Source organism: Danio aesculapii, chromosome 23 (assembly GCF_903798145.1).
Source record: "Danio aesculapii chromosome 23, fDanAes4.1, whole genome shotgun sequence".
Classification (NCBI taxonomy): domain Eukaryota; kingdom Metazoa; phylum Chordata; class Actinopteri; order Cypriniformes; family Danionidae; genus Danio; species Danio aesculapii.
In genome coordinates this window covers 48,891,530-48,909,834 of record NC_079457.1, presented here as the reverse complement: position 1 = coordinate 48,909,834, position 18,305 = coordinate 48,891,530, and the positions used below count along the sequence as shown (strand labels likewise).

General features: G+C 35.5%; 1 protein-coding gene across 1 annotated transcript in view; it reads left to right on the top strand.

The window, feature by feature from the left end:
- The first annotated feature begins 2,563 nt into the window (after positions 1–2,563).
- LOC130216806 (FERM domain-containing protein 4B-like) overlaps positions 2,564–18,305 on the top strand; it is a 36,585-nt gene continuing 20,843 nt past the window's right edge. Inside the window, 12 exon segments of the mRNA XM_056448689.1 lie at positions 2,564–2,695; positions 2,698–2,891; positions 6,474–6,539; positions 7,029–7,123; positions 8,660–8,752; positions 10,836–10,920; positions 13,118–13,174; positions 13,477–13,499; positions 14,067–14,150; positions 14,565–14,630; positions 15,823–15,880; positions 16,090–16,176. Coding sequence (XP_056304664.1) covers positions 2,659–2,695; positions 2,698–2,891; positions 6,474–6,539; positions 7,029–7,123; positions 8,660–8,752; positions 10,836–10,920; positions 13,118–13,174; positions 13,477–13,499; positions 14,067–14,150; positions 14,565–14,630; positions 15,823–15,880; positions 16,090–16,176 — 945 coding nt within the window. The 5' untranslated portion in view covers positions 2,564–2,658.

Sequence of the window (18,305 nt, the reverse complement as noted above, 5' to 3'; positions counted from 1 at the left end):
TGTAACCTGGTTAACATCAAGTTTCCTTAATAGATACAGTAAATAACTGTAAACTGCCTTTCTCACAATTCCCTTCATACTCCAGTTTTTGTGCTCTTTTGTCGACATTTCTCTGGTTCTTCTTAGTTTTTTCTCATCAGTGATCCCCATTTGAGTTTTTTTTTGCTACATCTAATGTTGATAATTGTTAGTGTGGTAGTATATTAGTGTGTTTCTCTGGTTGTGCAAAAATATTGATACTTTAGGATCGATCCGCCAGCCCTAGTAACAAAGGTATGATGTGTAGAGTAGTTCAAAACACACTGGTGCATTAACATTATAAATGAATGAAATGCAGTAGTTTACTGTAAAATTGACAAATTACAGATTTAGATGATTTCTACTGTATTTTTAATTGTGAAATTCTTACAAACACAGATGCCAGTTTTTTTACTGTAAATTTGACATCTTACGTTAGTTTTTTTACACATTACACATTTGTTTTTCTCTCGCTGTGCATCCTCAAAAATATTTCTGAACATCAAGACACCGAGGTGTCGAGCTCTGAATATATTCCGAAAATGCATTCAGCGTTAGCTCAATAGTTTAAGAGACTTATTAGCTAGTAATTTACTCAATTTAACTAATTTACTCTTCAGTAGAACATTTTTCCACTAAAATCGTGGTAATCCACCAAATGCAAGGCAACAGAAATAAACGCATAACAAAGGGAAAGGTCACCACAGTCACACATGTGCTTATATCAGCTTGACCAGGCTGTGGATTAAAGCTGATAATACTGTAAATAATGTTCCTAATTTCCTACACAGAGCGATGGTTTCACTTTACAAGAGCTCAGTGTGTCATCAGGAGCCACGGCTATTGATTTGGACTCATTTGCATGTGTTTATTTGTGTCTGAATATCCTGTCACCATTCACTGCCATTATATGAAGCACCAAACACCACAGATTCAGCTCAACATCTGCTTTGGTGTTCTAGTGAAGGACAAAAGGGTGGCCTGTGGGTGAGTGAATAGTGAACTGTCCCTTTAAATCTTCCCTCTATTCATTATTTGTTAGTTTGTCTCAGCAGCTTAATGCACAGCTTGTGTGAGTAGATCAGCTCAAAACCTTCACTGCCATTTTTAGTACAAGTTGAAGTTTTAAAGAATAAGTCTGGTGAATAAATGCGCTCTCATGTTTGCTCAGTCCCACCAAGCATGCGACTCTTGTACGCCACAGACATTCTTGTGGATCTGCAGGCTTGTTGGCTGTGTATTTTAAGCGCCTCTGCATGTAAATCCTCTCAGTTTGAGTCCCACAGGGAAGCAGGAGCGACACGTGGATGGCCCGCACTTTGAGCAGCTAAATAGCAGAACTGTGTGTGTGTGTGTGTGTGTGTGTGTGTGTGTGTGAGAGAGTAAGACTGTTAGTGTGTGTTTTTGTGACATATCCGGACACAAATCTGCATAATGCCATAGGTGTGACACAGGTATAACAAGAAGGTGGTGCGTTATGAGGACATCACTGATGCTTATATTTCCGAAAGCTTATAAATCACACAGAAAGAGTTTTTTCAGGAAGTAAAGCTGTACACAGTCTCCTGTGAGGGCTGGGTTTAGGGCTGGAGTGTCAAACTCAGTTCCTGGAGGGCCGCAGCTCTGCACAGTCTAGTTCCAGCCCTAATCAAACATTCATTCATTCATTCGTTTTCTTTTCAGCTTAGTCCCTTTGTTAATCCGGGGTCGCCAAAGCAGAATGAACTTATCCAGCACGTTTTTACGCAGCAGATGCCCTTTCAGCAGCAACCCATCTGTGGGAAACATCCACACACACTCATTCACTACAGACAATTTAGCCTACCCAATTCACCTGTACCGCATGTCTTTGGACTTGTGGGGGGAAACCGGAGACCCAGAGGAAACCCATGCGAACGCAGGGAGAACATGCAAACTCGCAACATGCAAGACCCAGCTGAGGCTCGAACCAGCGACCTTCTTGCTGTGAGGCGACAGCACTACCCACTGCGCCACTGTGTCGCCCCAAATCAAACACATGTTGAGTTTTAGATAAATATATTGTGAAACTCAACATCTTAAGTTGAAACAGAGAATGTCACTAAGTTGAGTTGACTCACATTTTAAAGGCAGCTGATGAACTTGAGTTTGTAAGTTTAACCAAGTGAACAGTTTTACAGTGGCCCAACATCTGTAAAGCGCTTCACGTGTCCAGAAAACTCTATATGAATGTAGTAATACCAGTCAATTTTGACCGTGTGTCCCGATGATGAAGAGGGCTCATAAAGCAGACAGAATGAAGTCTTCTGAACATGTGAAAGTGCAGATTGTTTGCTGTGGTTTGGATTTAAGGCTTGGTTCGGGTAGAATATACAGTCTGTACACTATAAAAATCATTACACGTGTTGGAAGTCCCCATAAAGATAGCTCTGCAAGTGTGTGTGTGTGTGTGTGTGTGAGGAAATGCCCGTTTGCTCCCTAAAAAAAGCTAAAGTGGTGTCTGGCAGAGCAGCGCAGCTCTGAATCTCCACAAACCTCAGCGTTTTCCTCCTCCCAGAGCCTCAGAACAGAACAGACCAGAGAAATTCCCCGTCTCCGTCTGTGCACACACTCATAGGGAATGTTCCGGCAGTGTTTTCATCACCTACTCGTGGATTTTGCATGAAGGAGCAAAGATCAGGATCTGCTGAAAGAGCGATCTGTGTGTGTGCAGTGTGACCTGCTTGTGTAATCCGGGCGTCGGAGCAGCCATGGTTTGGGGTTTAGTTTGCGTGTGTGTTTGCGTGTTTCGGGCCGCCGGCTTCATCTGGCGGCTGGTTTTCTGGGCCGTTGAGAGGATGAGGTGCTGTCAGGAGTCTGTGCAGACCTGCTTCTACCTGCGCCACGTCTATCAGGTACTGCAGATAGAGACTCTGAAACTATACGTAAATTAGCAGTTTTATTGTTTATTTCTGCTTCTGAATTGCATTATGGGATCTTGATCCTCCCTTCTAAAAGGTTTTAAACTTGAAGTGCTGTATGAAGTGTGTTTTCTGCTCATGTGTAATAGTGTGCAGTGCTATATAGTGTGTTGGTGTTGTATATTACACTATAGAAACCTTTAATAATAAACTGCAGCACATGTTCTGTTATTTTACAGACTCTTTCTTTAGATATTATTATTTATATAATCTCAAACCACTAAAATGTCAATAAAAGTGACTTTATTAAACTGTAGAGTTGAATTATCAACATCAGAACTGGACAAAGCATAGGTCAACATCCCATAATGCACAAAATATGGAAACTCTTCATGAACAGAAGAGTTTTTTACAGTGTATATGCCATATATATGACTGCTGTGTGTTTCCACTATTAGATTATTACCAATATCTAAATATACATTTCATAAAAAGCGAAATAATTGCTAGTTATTAAGATTGATTTGCTTATTTTAAGGAAAAACTCATTAATTTTGACTCATTATTTCTGAAAACAAGACTATACTTTTTAATTGTCTAGAAAATGCTTCTTGATTTCAGAATGTTTAGATGTTTGGACCAGAAACAAGACCAAACTCTGAGTAAGTAAAGCATTGTGTGCAGTGTGAGATGCAAAAGCATATTAAGATAATATCGAGAGCACAGAGAAGTTATCTAAAATGTGTAAACCTTGGACGAAATAAAAAGTATTACTAATACGGCTATTTGTAGCATATTTTTATCTAAAGGAGAATAAATAAAAGCTTTTCATTTAGTTCACTTCTGTTGTTCAAACTGCGTATTTAAAAGGAGCTGAATCAACACTATTTTTTGAGTTTTTTTGGAGCGGACAACTTAATTGTTTCATGTTCAATCCACTTAAAGGTGCAGTATGTGAGTTTGACACAGTGCTTGAACTAGGTGTTGCATGCCTGGTTCATAACACATGCAAGCGCAGGTTGCCAGATTGACCAGCCTGATCTCAAGAGAAAACGTAAGTATTTTACGTTTTGCCAGTTTAGTGGCTAATTCGCACAAATTCGTATGAGTTCAGTCGTACGAAATTGTACGATTTTAAAAAGGAGGCGTGGCACCTAACCCCACCCCTAAATCCAACCGTCATTGGGGGATGAGCAAATCGTACTAAATTGTAGGAATTAGATACGAGATAGTACGAATTCATACGAATTAGCCACTACATCAAAAAGTTACGAATTGCCGTGAGATTGTGTTGGATTGACAGGAGCGAGCCTGACTGTCGAGCCTAAAGGCTGATTTAAGTCATGTTCTAAATAAAAGCAGCAGCACGCGATAGAAGGAATATTTTCCATATTAAAAGTTTTTGTTTTAACCAACACCTGAAATAAATATTTTATTTCTTGCAGCTGAACAACATGATGAACTATGATCAGCTCAGGTACAGCTCATGTGCTTTATTCAGCGTTAAATGCTAATAATGTGAGTCTGAACGCCCTTTTACATCACATTTATTGCCGTACTACTGAAAGCAGCAGCAGATAGTTTACCTCAGATCTGGACAATAACTTCAGAACTGAGACTCAGTGCAAACCAACACATATCAGTGATTCAGCATCTACGTTTAATCATGTTAAAGAGGTTTAATATGTATTAATTAGTTTATAAACTTTACCATTGTGCTGGAGTGCAGTGAGTGCACTATTCTGTGCTTCTGATTGGCTGTATTTACATTACAGTTGCGTTTCGTCTGGTGCAAACAGCCAAACTGCTCATCACTGCGTATCTCGTCACGAAGCATGTTGTTAGGACACGGGGTTACAGTGTAACAGCCTTCCTGAATGAATAAATGAAGTACGCTGTTTTCCATCTGGCAACCCGGGGTGCTGAAATATAATTGGCTAAACTGGCATTGGGCGGGTTAAATGACACAAAGACAGCCGCTCCGGCACAGACAGCACATTTTCAAAGCAGAATATCTGACTTCAGCATTGTATTTCAGATAAACAAGAATGTTCACTATGCATGTTTCTGAATATCTGCACACATATGATGGTGTTTATATGCTTTAGAAGAGTCAAAAACGTACATGCAGCAGCTTTACAATTGTAAAAACAGTTAACTTATTCGATTTATGTTGAGAGAACATGAAGGAACTGTGTGTCCTCATGTTATTTACAGTTAAATGTTGTTGATTGTAATGTAATGTGCATTGTTATACTGTACGCAGTGACTTTTTCTAAAATTACAGGCTTGGAAAAGGCCATATAAAAGTTTTCCTAAATATTATAACCCTCATAATGCAGTAACTCTGGAAATTACAGCCTTCTCGGATCTTCAGAGAAAAGATCTGTGCTAGCAAGCAAGTTTCCAGTGGAAAAAATGAGTCCCCTAATAAAGCATAACACATTATTCTGCACATTTATTGTCCTTAGCATAAAAAAGCTGATATTTTGAATCATCTGGATCAGACTTTTCTAAGAACACCTCAGGAGTTTGCTGAAATTATGCATCAGTTCCACCACAGCGTGTTGTAAATGGACATTTCTGGTGTATCGGTCGGTTTATAGCACTCGCTGAGCTGAAAAACAAAGCAATTTTGTGCTGTTTTTGTGTGGTTATGTATGACTCTGGTTTGTTAGCAGATGTTTTATCTATTTAAAAACACGCTAACTTCAATTCCTCGTCCAGCATCCGGTTGTTATTTTCAGTGTCGGAAAAATAGCGAGTTTCTGTTTTGTTCTGGACACCAAATGTGGGTTTTCACAGTCGTCTCTGTGTAAGTGTGTGTGTGTGTGTGTGTGTGTGTGTGTCACAGTGCTTTTTAACAAAAGTTTAGACCAGTTTAAAGTGCATCTCGTAAAAATTCTTCAACATTTCATTATTACGGACAAACATTAGCATCTTTAGCAAAGACCTGGGTTGGCTTGGTGGCTCAGTGGTTAGCACTGTTGCCTCACAGCAAGAAGGTCACTGGTTCAAGCCTTGGCTGGATTGGTAGGCATTTCTGTGTGGAGTTTGCATGTTCTCCCCGTGTTGGTGTGGGTTTCCTCCTGGTGCTCCGGTTTCCCCTACAGTCCAAACACATGCGCTATAGGGGAATTGATCTACTAAATTGGCTGTAGTGTATGAGTGTGTGTGTGAATGAGTGTGTATAGATGTTTCCCAGTGTTAAATTGTGGCTGGAAAGGCATCTGCTGTGTAAAACATATGCTGGAATAGTTGGCGGTTCATTCCGCTGTGGCGACCCCTGATTAATAAAGGGACTGAGCTGAAGGAAAATGAATGAATGACTTTGTTGTTTGTGTTGGCAGAATAGTGATCGCAAATATCAGATTGTCAGATATAAGCACATGCGTCACGGTTGTAGTTCATGCACAGACACATCCTTTATAACAAGCTCTACTATATACAAATACAAACATAAAGATTACATGTTTGATTTCATGGTGACTAAGTCAATGTTCAGTTACTGTAGTGATTGAGTGGGCGGGGTCAGTAACTGTCAATCATGTAATGTCATAATGATTGTGTGTGCAGATGACGGAGGGACGCCTGTGTCAGGTGCAGCTGCTGGACGACAGAAAGCTGGAGATGTTGGTTCAGGTATGGTGTAAATATATGTGTTTGGATTTATTTGCGATGATGAATTGCATTATGGGATGTGGATCTCTGCTCTGTCCACTTTTGATGTCGTAAATTTAACTCTACATATTAACAAAGTGACTTTTATTGACATATTAGTGGTTTAAAATAATATGAGAAATAATATGGAGAGAAATAAGTGTGTAAAATAATAACAGAAAATGTAGAAAAGGTTTCTGTAGTGTAATATACAACACCACCCAGACAATATAGCACTGCACACTATTACACATGTGCAGAAAAGACTGTCAGGGTTAAAAGTTGTTGTAAGAAGGATCAAGCTCCCATAATGCAACTCAAAAGCAGATATAAACAGGGGAAAATAAAGAAACCTGCTATTTTACAGATATGTTTTACAGTGTAGTCTATTACTCCTGCACTTGAAGCTAATGGAGCTCAATAAACCTTCTCACACACACATAATATTGATCAGTGTGTTTGCGCTCGCAGCCCAAGCTGTTGTCTCGTGAACTCCTGGATTTGGTCTCATCGCATTTCAACCTCAAAGAGAAGGAGTACTTTGGCTTCACCTATGTGGACGACACGTAAGTGCCTGTGTTAATGATGTCTCACACACACATAGATCTGTCACAGTAATCAATATATAGACTTAACACATGGACATGAGCTCAGTTATTTTTGGTGATGCAACATATATAATCGCCCATACGTAAAAAACAATTCAAGCAAGATTTCAGCTGATTATGCAACATCTCCATCTCTATTGGAGGTGTCAGTATGTTTAATAAAACACTATAGTATTTACTGTATATGACTATATATATTTTCATGTTTCTGACAGCTGAAAATAGATCTGGTAGCAGATATCACAGCCTCTTTTACTCTTTATCTTGTTAACATTATAATTATTTATGTAGGATATGCGATTGCACATTCTGACTCCAATGCCTCATTATTAAATCATTAAAATGACTATAATTAAATGACAATATTAGCATTTATCACAATATATTTTGGTGCAATATATCAAACAACAAAACATAGATATTGTGGCAGGCCTACACACACACACACACACACACACACACAGACACACACAGCAAAACAAAGAAATTATTTTTTAATGTTGAATGATGGTAGTCAGTTTATGTTATATGTGTTAAATGTAAATATTGTCAGATTCCCCATCAGCTCAGTAAAAAATATAAACAAATAAATGAATAAATAAACAAATAAATAAACAAATAAATTGATAAATAATTAAATAAATAAATAGATAAATTAATAAATAGATAGATAGATAAATAAACAAATAAATAGATAAATAAATAAATTAATAAATTAATTAATTAATTAATAAATAAATAAATAGATAGATAAATAAATAAATAGATAGATAGATAAACAAATAAATAGATAAATAAATAAATAAATAAATAAATAAATAAATAAATAGATAAATAAACAAATAAATAGATAAATAAATAAATAAATAAATAAATAAATAGATAGATAAATAAACAAATAAATAGATAAATAAATAAATAAATAAATAAATAAATAAATAAATAGATAAATAGATAAATAAATAAATAGATAAATAAATAAATAGATAAATAAATAAATAAATATATAAATAAATAGATAGTAAAATAAATAAACAAATAAATAGATAAATAAACAAATAAATAAATAAATAAATAAATTTTGTTTAAAGTATATATATTCATAATATTGATAACATATATTCATAATCTGAATAATGCATGATTATCTGCCGTCATGGCTTTGCAATCAAAATTATGTAATTATAATGGAAGTCAATGGGGAAAAACAGCACTGATATGACCAAAGGAAAGTCAATCTGCCCAATGTGTTTGGTTGAGTTATTTTAAAACTTCCAAAGCATTTCACTAAAACATGTGTCAAGTCAAGAGCAGTCACCAAAAATCAGTCCATTTGCTGAAACACAGAGAAAATTGTGGCCAAATTAAGACTCAAAATCAGCCCAGAGTGGATGAAAACGACCCAACAGCAGGGTTAAAGTACAGAGTGTTTGCTGGGCTGAACAGGAATGTGGAGTTGCGCATTTGACCCAGCTGATCTTTCCTCTCTCACAGTGGTCAGTGTAAATGGTTACAGCTGGAGCGCAGAGTTCTGGAGCACGACTTCTGCAAGAAATCAGGCCCCATCGCCCTTCAGTTCCTGGTCAGGTATGTGTTTTCACATCACACCACCACAGCAAGCTGAACATTCCTGCACACTCAATGCAGAGTTCACTACTTTAAAGTCTGCATGAACTGGAAGCTGCTTTTTGTTTCGGATTGTGCTGCAGTTCCTGGAGAAACGGAATATTAAATGAGAAAACAGTGGGCGTGGCTTGTTTTTTCTACTGCGAGCTGATTGGATATAGTAAAGTAGGCGTTTTATTCATAAGATCTGGAAATGGGTTTGGGGATAGTTATTAACTGCTCGCAGTTTCTGTTTGTTGTCAAAACTGACAGCTGGAGGGGCGTGGTTAAGTGTGTTGGCCCCGCTATATAATGTAATATAATATAATATAATATAATGTAATATAATATAATATAATATAATATAATATAATATAATATAATATAATATATTATAATATAATATAATATAATATAATATACTGTAATATAATATAATATAATATATTAATATAATATAATAAAATATAATATACTGTAATAAAATAAAATATAGTATAGTATAGTATAGTATAGTATAGTATAGTATAGTAAAGTAAAGTAAAGTAAAGTAAAGTAAAGTAAAGTAAAATATAATATAATATAATATAATATAATATAATAAAATAAAATAAAATATAATATAATATAATATAATATAATATAATATAATATAATATAATAAAATAAAATATAATAAAATATAATATAATATAATATAATATAATAAAATAAAATAAAATTTAATATAATATAATATAATATAATATAATAATATAATAAAATATTATATAATATAATAATATAATAAAATATAATATAATATAATATAATATAATAATATAATATAATATAATATAATATAATATAATATAATATAATATAATATAATAATATAATATAATATAATATAATATAATAAAATATAATATAATAATATAATAAAATATAATATAATATAATATAATATAATAAAATATAATATAATAATATAATAAAATTTAATATAATATAATATAATATAATATAATAATATAATAAAATATAATATAATATAATAATATAATATAATATAATATAATATAATATAATATAATATAATATAATAATATAATATAATATAATATAATATAATAAAATATAATATAATAATATAATAAAATATAATATAATAAAATATAATAATATAATATAATATAATATAATATAATATAATAAAATATAATATAATAATATAATAAAATATAATATAATATAATATAATATAATATAATATAATAAAATATAATATAATATAATATAATATAATATAATATAATATAATAATATAATAAAATATTATATAATATAATAATATAATAAAATATAATATAATATAATATAATAATATAATATAATATAATATAATATAATATAATATAATATAATATAATATAATATAATATAATAATATAATAAAATATAATATAATATAATATAATATAATATAATAAAATAAAATAAAATATAATATAATATAATATAATATAATATAATAATAAAATAAAATAAAATAAAATAAAATAAAATAAAATAAAATAAAATAAATATAATATAATAATAAAATAAATAAATAAAATAAAATAAAAAAATATAATATAATAATAAAATAAAATAAAATAAAATAAAATAAAATAAAATAAAATATAATATAATATAATATAATATAATAATAATATAATATAATATAATATAATATAAAATAATATAATATAATATATACTTTATTACATTCAACGAAGCGTCGATTACAATAAACTTAATATGTAAATGTAATTACTACAATCAGTTTTTTTGTGATTGATTAAATCTAATAATTTGATTATAAGCTTTAGTCCTAGTTTCTAGGCAGTTTTGCAGATTCATTATTTTCCTATTAAGAATGGGCAACAGTATTGTATCTGTAACCCATTGACCCAGTTAGTTGCACTTTGTCTTACCTCATTGCCCATTTATGGCATCAATTCTCAAAGTTGCCCAGCAATATTGCTTAAAAAGTTGCCCAGTGTATCATCAGAATAATAAGTGAAGGATCTTTCCTCTATAGGTTTTACATAGAGAGCATTTCACTTCTGAAGGAGCACACGACCGTGGAGCTGTTCTTTCTGAACGCCAAGTCAGCCATCTATAATGTGAGTATACATCTGTGTCTGAGGAGAAACACTGTCCCATTTTTTGGACCATTATAAACCATTAAAAAGCCACAGACCTCAGACAGTTGAAGGATGGCTAGCACAAAAATTTAGAGGTTTCATTACCGCCATGTAAAAATGGGCAGGAAGTGGTTGATGTTGGGAAAACACCCTTTAAAATAAACAACAATATTAAAATGTGACCGATCATGCGCAGAACACAGGTTGTTGTTTTGCTTTCATTTTAAATTGTACGTGTCATCAGAGGGGGAAAGCCCCGCCCACTAGTGGCCATCTGTCCCTCATTAGCATAGGACATCAGTCTTGTTTTTAATCTGTCGGTATGCTGACACACAGGCATCTGTAGCTCCGCCCTCTTCTGTAAAGAGCACAATCTCATTTGCATTTAAAGCGACAGTCACCAAAACACCACAATTAGGCTCAAAGCCTGAAAGGGTCAGCTTCAGAGAGCTGGAGAACATTATCTGTGTGCTATTTACAGCTGAAGCTTCACACACACACTCTCATCAGAGACTTATTTTACATCTTGTAAAAAGGGCATAATAGGTCATCTTTAATATAGAGTTACGCTATCCAGAGACACTGATTCACTCCAGAATAAAGACTACGAAGCAATTCTTGCAAGATTCTTCATAACCATCATCATGACTCATGTAAAGAGTATTATGTGTCATTTTCTCTGTATGCCCTTGTTTTCCGAATGAACCAAAATATATATGAATAAAGTGGAAATATAATGCAAGTGCATATAATAAGAGTATAGTGTACTGTATATAGCGACATTAAATAAATACATAGAAATGAAGACATGATGGGCCCTATCATACAGTACACGCGGCGCAATAAGGTGCAAGACATGTTTGGCGTGATTTGTTGCTATTTTCAGACCAGCACAACCCTAATTTTCATGTTTTGCGCCACGTTGTTTAAATAGTAAATCCATTTGTGTCACTTTGTGGACTCATGTGTGTGCTGGTCTATAAAGGAGGTGTGTTAAGGCGCATTGTTGGTGCTTTGCTATTTTGAGGAACTGAAATAGACCTAAAAGCTGCTCTAAAGTCCAGCTTAGTTTGGTGTTTTGACCACACTTCATTATTATTGTTCATTTATTCCTTTGCTGGAGATTGGAACTGAGTTTAGAAATAGCTTTAAAGTAAATCTTTGCGCTTAACAAAGGAAATTAAATATGTAGGATAATGGACGTCTTCAGTGGAGTTAGTTTCCAACGTTTCCTTACTCCACCAAATTAAAGGAGTAAAGTAAAGAAAAAGTAAAGAGGCTGAATGGATGAGGCTTGTTCCTTATCCTCGCGCTGCAGATGCTCTGTTTAACTGTTTTCTCGTTAATGAAGTGTTCAGCTTTTACACTTACAAAGTCTGTCATGTAAATAGCAAATGCTGAGCAACACAACTGACTCTTAAAGGGACGGGAGACGAGACTCTGATTGGTTTAATGCACGTTCTGCTCAAAACACACCTAGAACTCATTAAGAGAATAAGCTCAACCCTGTTAGATATGCCAGAGCTTATTTTTCCATCCTTAAAATAGCAAAAGTTGATTCAGACACGCCCTTAATGCTTTTGCACCATGAGCTTTACACTTTGTGCCTAAACTGTTAAAATAGAGCCCACAGTCTGGACTACGCAATAGTGTTATTAAAATGTTTAATTAATGTTTGCACATACAAACAAATGTCTTGAAAAATGCAAAAAAGGAAACATCAGAATTTCTACCACGCTCATTATAATGTATTTAATGACACAGAAATACCTCAAAACATTATGCATTTCTGAGTGGGCCTCACACAGGTGAGTGGGCTTGACAAACCACCTGTAGAAAACACGCTCTTTCATCTCCAACACTCTCCCAACAACTGATTATATTACACTGACTCATATACACTGACTTCATATACATAACAGCCTGTTTCGAAAGATCAATTTAAATGATTCGTTTATATCCTAATGAATATTCATGAGCTCAGCCATCTTACCAATACAATTGAAGGCCCGAGGCAGGAATATCACACGCAGTATTGATTCTACATCTGTGACACTCATTTGTTCATGATATTGATAGACAAATGCGATGAGTATGATTTCAGAGCATTGTTATTCACAGCACTGATTTAATAAAGGTGGCATCCTGAAGTGAAGTTTTGCTTGTTTGTCTACAGGGTGACATTGAGGTGGAGAGTGAGCTGGTTTTTAAATTAGCAGCTCATGCATTGCAGGTAAGACTATCAGAATTGTTAAACGTAGACGTTGATATGTACATAATATGTAAAACTATGTATACTTTGTTAGGATTAAATATCTGGAATCTGACAGTTCATAAAAATCTAAATACTTGAAAAAATTGCAATGCACAATACTAATAAAAATGACATTGTGATATATTAACTGTAGTAAATTGACAGATTTTTTATATGGAAGAAGATGTTTAGTTAATATGCTGATGATTTTTGGCATATAAGAAAAAATGGATAACTATGAGAGTCTGTGATGTGTATTAAATGCCTGTTTTCTTTTACAGGAGTCTAAAGGAGACTATACAAGGTGTGTACTTTTTATCATTTCGGAGTTTTATTATACTCATGACTATAAATGTGTAATATAAGAGATGATGGTACTGATTTTGTTGTGTAATTTGTTATCAGTTACTGATTAATTAAATCTCTCACACTTCTGAATTGGAAAGCTTTTCTTTTTTATTTTAGTACAAGCTGTTCATTCGTGGCAACAGTTAATAAATAAAAATCCGTACATATACAGTAAGACATTAAAGGTTGTTAATTGAGAATGAAGGTCAGCATGAGATAAGAATAATGGAATAATGTCAGTCTGTCTTTTAATAGCAGGGCTCTCTGGGGCGAAAAGTTTGACAACCTCTGCCGCCTTAAAGCATTAGATAATCCCCAAAAACTGTTCTGTCATAGTTCATAATCGCATCTGTAAGTTTTGTTCTTAATTAGCTTGTTCGTGGTCTAATCATTGTGTTCAAAATGATGACACTTGTTATATGACTGTACCCATTACTGGTGCAATTATAATTCATCGCTACATCATCTGCTAATGGGGTTTACATAATGATGATGATGATGATGAGTTTTGTGTTGGTTTTAGTGATGAAAACACCAGAGCAGACCTGAAGAAATTTCCAGTGCTGCCCACTAAAGTGCTGAAGGAGCATCCATCCCTGGCATACTGGTAAAACACACTATTTTGTATGTTTTTTTTAAATGGCTATTTAAATATAACACACTGTTCTACATAATATACTAAGATCCAGATGAGGAGTGTTGTATATAGTTTAAAATAAATAGAGTCTGGAGTCTGAATTATTATTAATTTAATCATTTTAATAATAAATGACTTTAGCATTGTTTTTCAGATACACAAGTATCTTCATTTAGCATGTTTCTGAAATATCTGCAAACATACAGTATTTTCATGCTTTACAAGTGCCAAAATCTTACATACAGCAGCTTTAAAATATGATCTATATATCTATGTTAGTGAAAACTGCATTAAGTGGCACGTCATCTGTAGTGTTGTCCTTGTAATGTGTTTAATCTATCATATACGGATGATTTACATCTTTGTTTGTGTCTTGTTTTTCAGTGAGGAGCGAGTGATGGAGCAGTACAGGCTGTTGAAGGGGCTCTCCAGAGGGCAGGCCATAGTGCAGTGAGTATATTGTGATTCTGGGGGCGGGACACAAGTTCTGATTTATGATTGGCTGCTGAAACACGCCACACCCACTTCTCAAGCTTGATATGTGCTGAGGCGGGGACATCAGGACAGATCTGATTTGTGATTGGCTGCTGAAAGTTAGCACAAACCATCACTGATCCACCCACATGCTTCACTCTGGGCATCAGCAGTCTGGTTGGGACTCTTCTTTGGGGCTTCTCCACACCGTAACTCTCCCGGATGTGGGAAAGACAGTGAAGGTGGACTCATCAGAGAACAATACATCTTTAACACCGTCCACAGCCCAAGGCACCTCAGGCCTGATGTATGCTGGGGGGTGGGACATCAGGGTAGACCTTATTTTTGATTGGCTGCTGAAACACATGCTGGGGGTGGGACATCAGGGCAGACCTGATTTATGATTGGCTGCATAAAACTGTCATGAAAACTGTCCTCAGGCCTGATGTGTGCTTGGGGCGGGACATTAGGGCAGACCTGCCACATCAGAACAGACCAGATTTATGATTGGCTGCCGAAACGTCACACCCACATCAAGACAGACCTTATTTATGATTGGCTGTCGAAGCCCATCATGAACACATCAAGCTAAAACTTATTTATGATTGGCTGCTGAAATACGTCACACACACCGAAAGTCTGATTTGTGGTGCGGGTGGGATATCAAGGCACATCTAATTTATGATTGGCTGCTGAAGCATGTCACGCTCATTTCAGGACAGACCTGGTTTATGATTGGCTGCTGAAACATAGCAGAAACCATCACTGATCCACCCCCATGCTTCACTCTGGGCATCCGCAGTCTGGTTGGGACTCTTCTTTGGGGCTTCTCCACACCGTAACTCTCCCAGATGTGGGAAAGACAGTGAAGGTGGACTCATCAGAGAACAATACATCTTTAACACCGTCCACAGCCCAAGATACCTCAGGCCTGATGGGGGGTGGGACATCAGGGTAGACCTTATTTTTGATTGGCTGCTGAAACACATGCTGGGGGCAGGACATCAGGGCAGTCACGCCCACATCAAGACAGACCTGGTTTTTGATTTGCTGTTAAAATGCGTCATGCCCAAATCAGGACAGACCTGATTTATGATAGGCTGCTGACACATGTCACGCCCACACCTCAGTCCAGTGTGCTGACAGACACTTTTTTGGTTTGTTTCAGGTATATGACTCTGGTCCAGTCACTGCCCACATACGGAGTGCATTATTATGAAGTCAAGGTAAAAGCTATACGCAGTCTTTCAATATTATTTATATGTCATGTACAATGATGATGGAACATTGTTTCACCCATATATACATATATGTATTTAGTGATATTTTTGTGCCATCTTTCTGATCTGATTAAATCTATTTAATTTAAATGTACAAATAGCTCATATTCGCTTCTGATGTTGTACCAAACAAACATTTGTTCCTCATCTGACAGGATAAACAGGGTATGCCGTGGTGGCTGGGCATCAGTTATAAAGGCATTGGACAGTACGACCACCAGGATAAAGTAAAACCCCGAAAGGTACGTGGAGTTTTCCTGTCTCTGGGCTAAAATAATCTAATCTTGAGTCACTGTACTGCGAAATCAGGCTTGGATTGCTCCACATCTGCTCTCAGCATGTCTGCACTTGTTCTTGAGACGTACGGTACGATGCTAGTGATGATGATATGGAAATGAAGTGTTACATTCAGCACATATAGTCTGCTAAGGAAGTGTGTGTGTGTGTGTGTGTGTTACATAACTCAGCGGAGAACAGAGAACTGATGACGAAACACACACGCAGGGAAAATATCTGCTGTATGGGTGTGTGTGGGTGTGTGTGTCTGGGTGTGTGTGGCTTTTTGTGAGATTGTAGCACATCAATAATAAACAAGGCTTTCTACAGGTCATTAAAAACGCTCAAAAATCTCTATATTCATTTATGTCAATTAAAAGACCATATGGTTACCCCCCCCCCCCCCTAAAAAAAAAGAAAACTCTGCTAATAAATGCTCACCCTCGTGTCGTTTCAATCCCCTGAGTCATTCGTTCCTCTTCTGAACACAATCAAGATATATTAGATGACATCGAAGAGCTCCATAGACAGCAACAGTCCCAAGACGAGTCCTGAAGAATAAAACAAAATCCTCAATACAGTTCAGTGGTTCAGTCAGAACATTAGAAACCTACAAGAATACATTTGTGTGCGCATAAAACAAAACGAACAAATTTATTATAACATAAATGTATAGGGGTAGCACGGTGGCGCAGTGGGTAGAACAAACGCCTCACAGCAAGAAGGTCGCTGGTTCTAGTCTCGGCTGGGTCAGTTGGTGTTTCTGTGTGGAGTTTGCATGTTCTCCCCGTGTTGGTGTGGGTTTCCTCCGGGTGCTCCCATTTCCCCTACAGTCCAAACACATGCGCTATAGGGGAACTGAATAAGCTAAATTGGCCTTACTGTATGTGTGTGAATTGGAATGTATGGGTGTTTTCCGGTGTTGGGTTGCGGATGGAAGGGCATCTGCTGCATAAAACATATGCTGGATAAGTTGGCGGTTCATTCCACTGTGGCGACCCCTGATTATTAAAGAGATTAATCCGCAAAGCAAATGGATGAATGAATAAATATATAGGTATGATGTGATGGGCTACTAAACAAGACACAGGTGAACGTAATCAGTCAATCAATGAGTCGCCATGGGATGAGTCGCCATGGGTTAGTGTATACTCCATCAGCTGTTTTAGTTTCTGTTGTGTTTTAGTCTGTTTGTCTCCATCTAGTGTCTGAATAATGCGCAGGTTAGTGTATACTCCATCAGCTGTTTTAGTTTCTGTTGTGTTTTTGACTGTTTGTCTCCATCTAGTGTCTGAATAATGCGCAGGTTAGTGTATACTCCATCAGCTGTTTTAGTTTCTGTTGTGTTTTAGTCTGTTTGTCTCCATCTAGTGTCTGAATAATGCGCAGGTTAGTGTATACTCCATCAGCTGTTTTAGTTTCTGTTGTGTTTTAGTCTGTTTGTCTCCATCTAGTGTCTGAATAATGCGTAGGTTAGTGTATACTCCATCAGCTGTTTTAGTCTCTGTTGTGTTTTAGTCTGTTTGTCTCCATCTAGTGTCTGAATAATGCGCAGGTTAGTGTATACTCCATCAGCTGTTTTAGTTTCTGTTGTGTTTTAGTCTGTTTGTCTCCATCTAGTGTCTGAATAATGCGCAGGTTAGTGTATACTCCATCAGCTGTTTTAGTTTCTGTTGTGTTTTTGTCTGTTTGTCTCCATCTAGTGTCTGAATAATGCGCAGGTTAGTGTATACTCCATCAGCTGTTTTAGTTTCTGTTGTGTTTTAGTCTGTTTGTCTCCATCTAGTGTCTGAATAATGCGCAGGTTAGTGTATACTCCATCAGCTGTTTTAGTTTCTGTTGTGTTTTAGTCTGTTTGTCTCCATCTAGTGTCTGAATAATGCGCAGGTTAGTGTATACTCCATCAGCTGTTTTAGTTTCTGTTGTGTTTTAGTCTGTTTGTCTCCATCTAGTGTCTGAATAATGCGCAGGTTAGTGTATACTCCATCAGCTGTTTTAGTTTCTGTTGTGTTTTAGTCTGTTTGTCTCCATCTAGTGTCTGAATAATGCGCAGGTTAGTGTATACTCCATCAGCTGTTTTCTGTCAGCTTAGTGT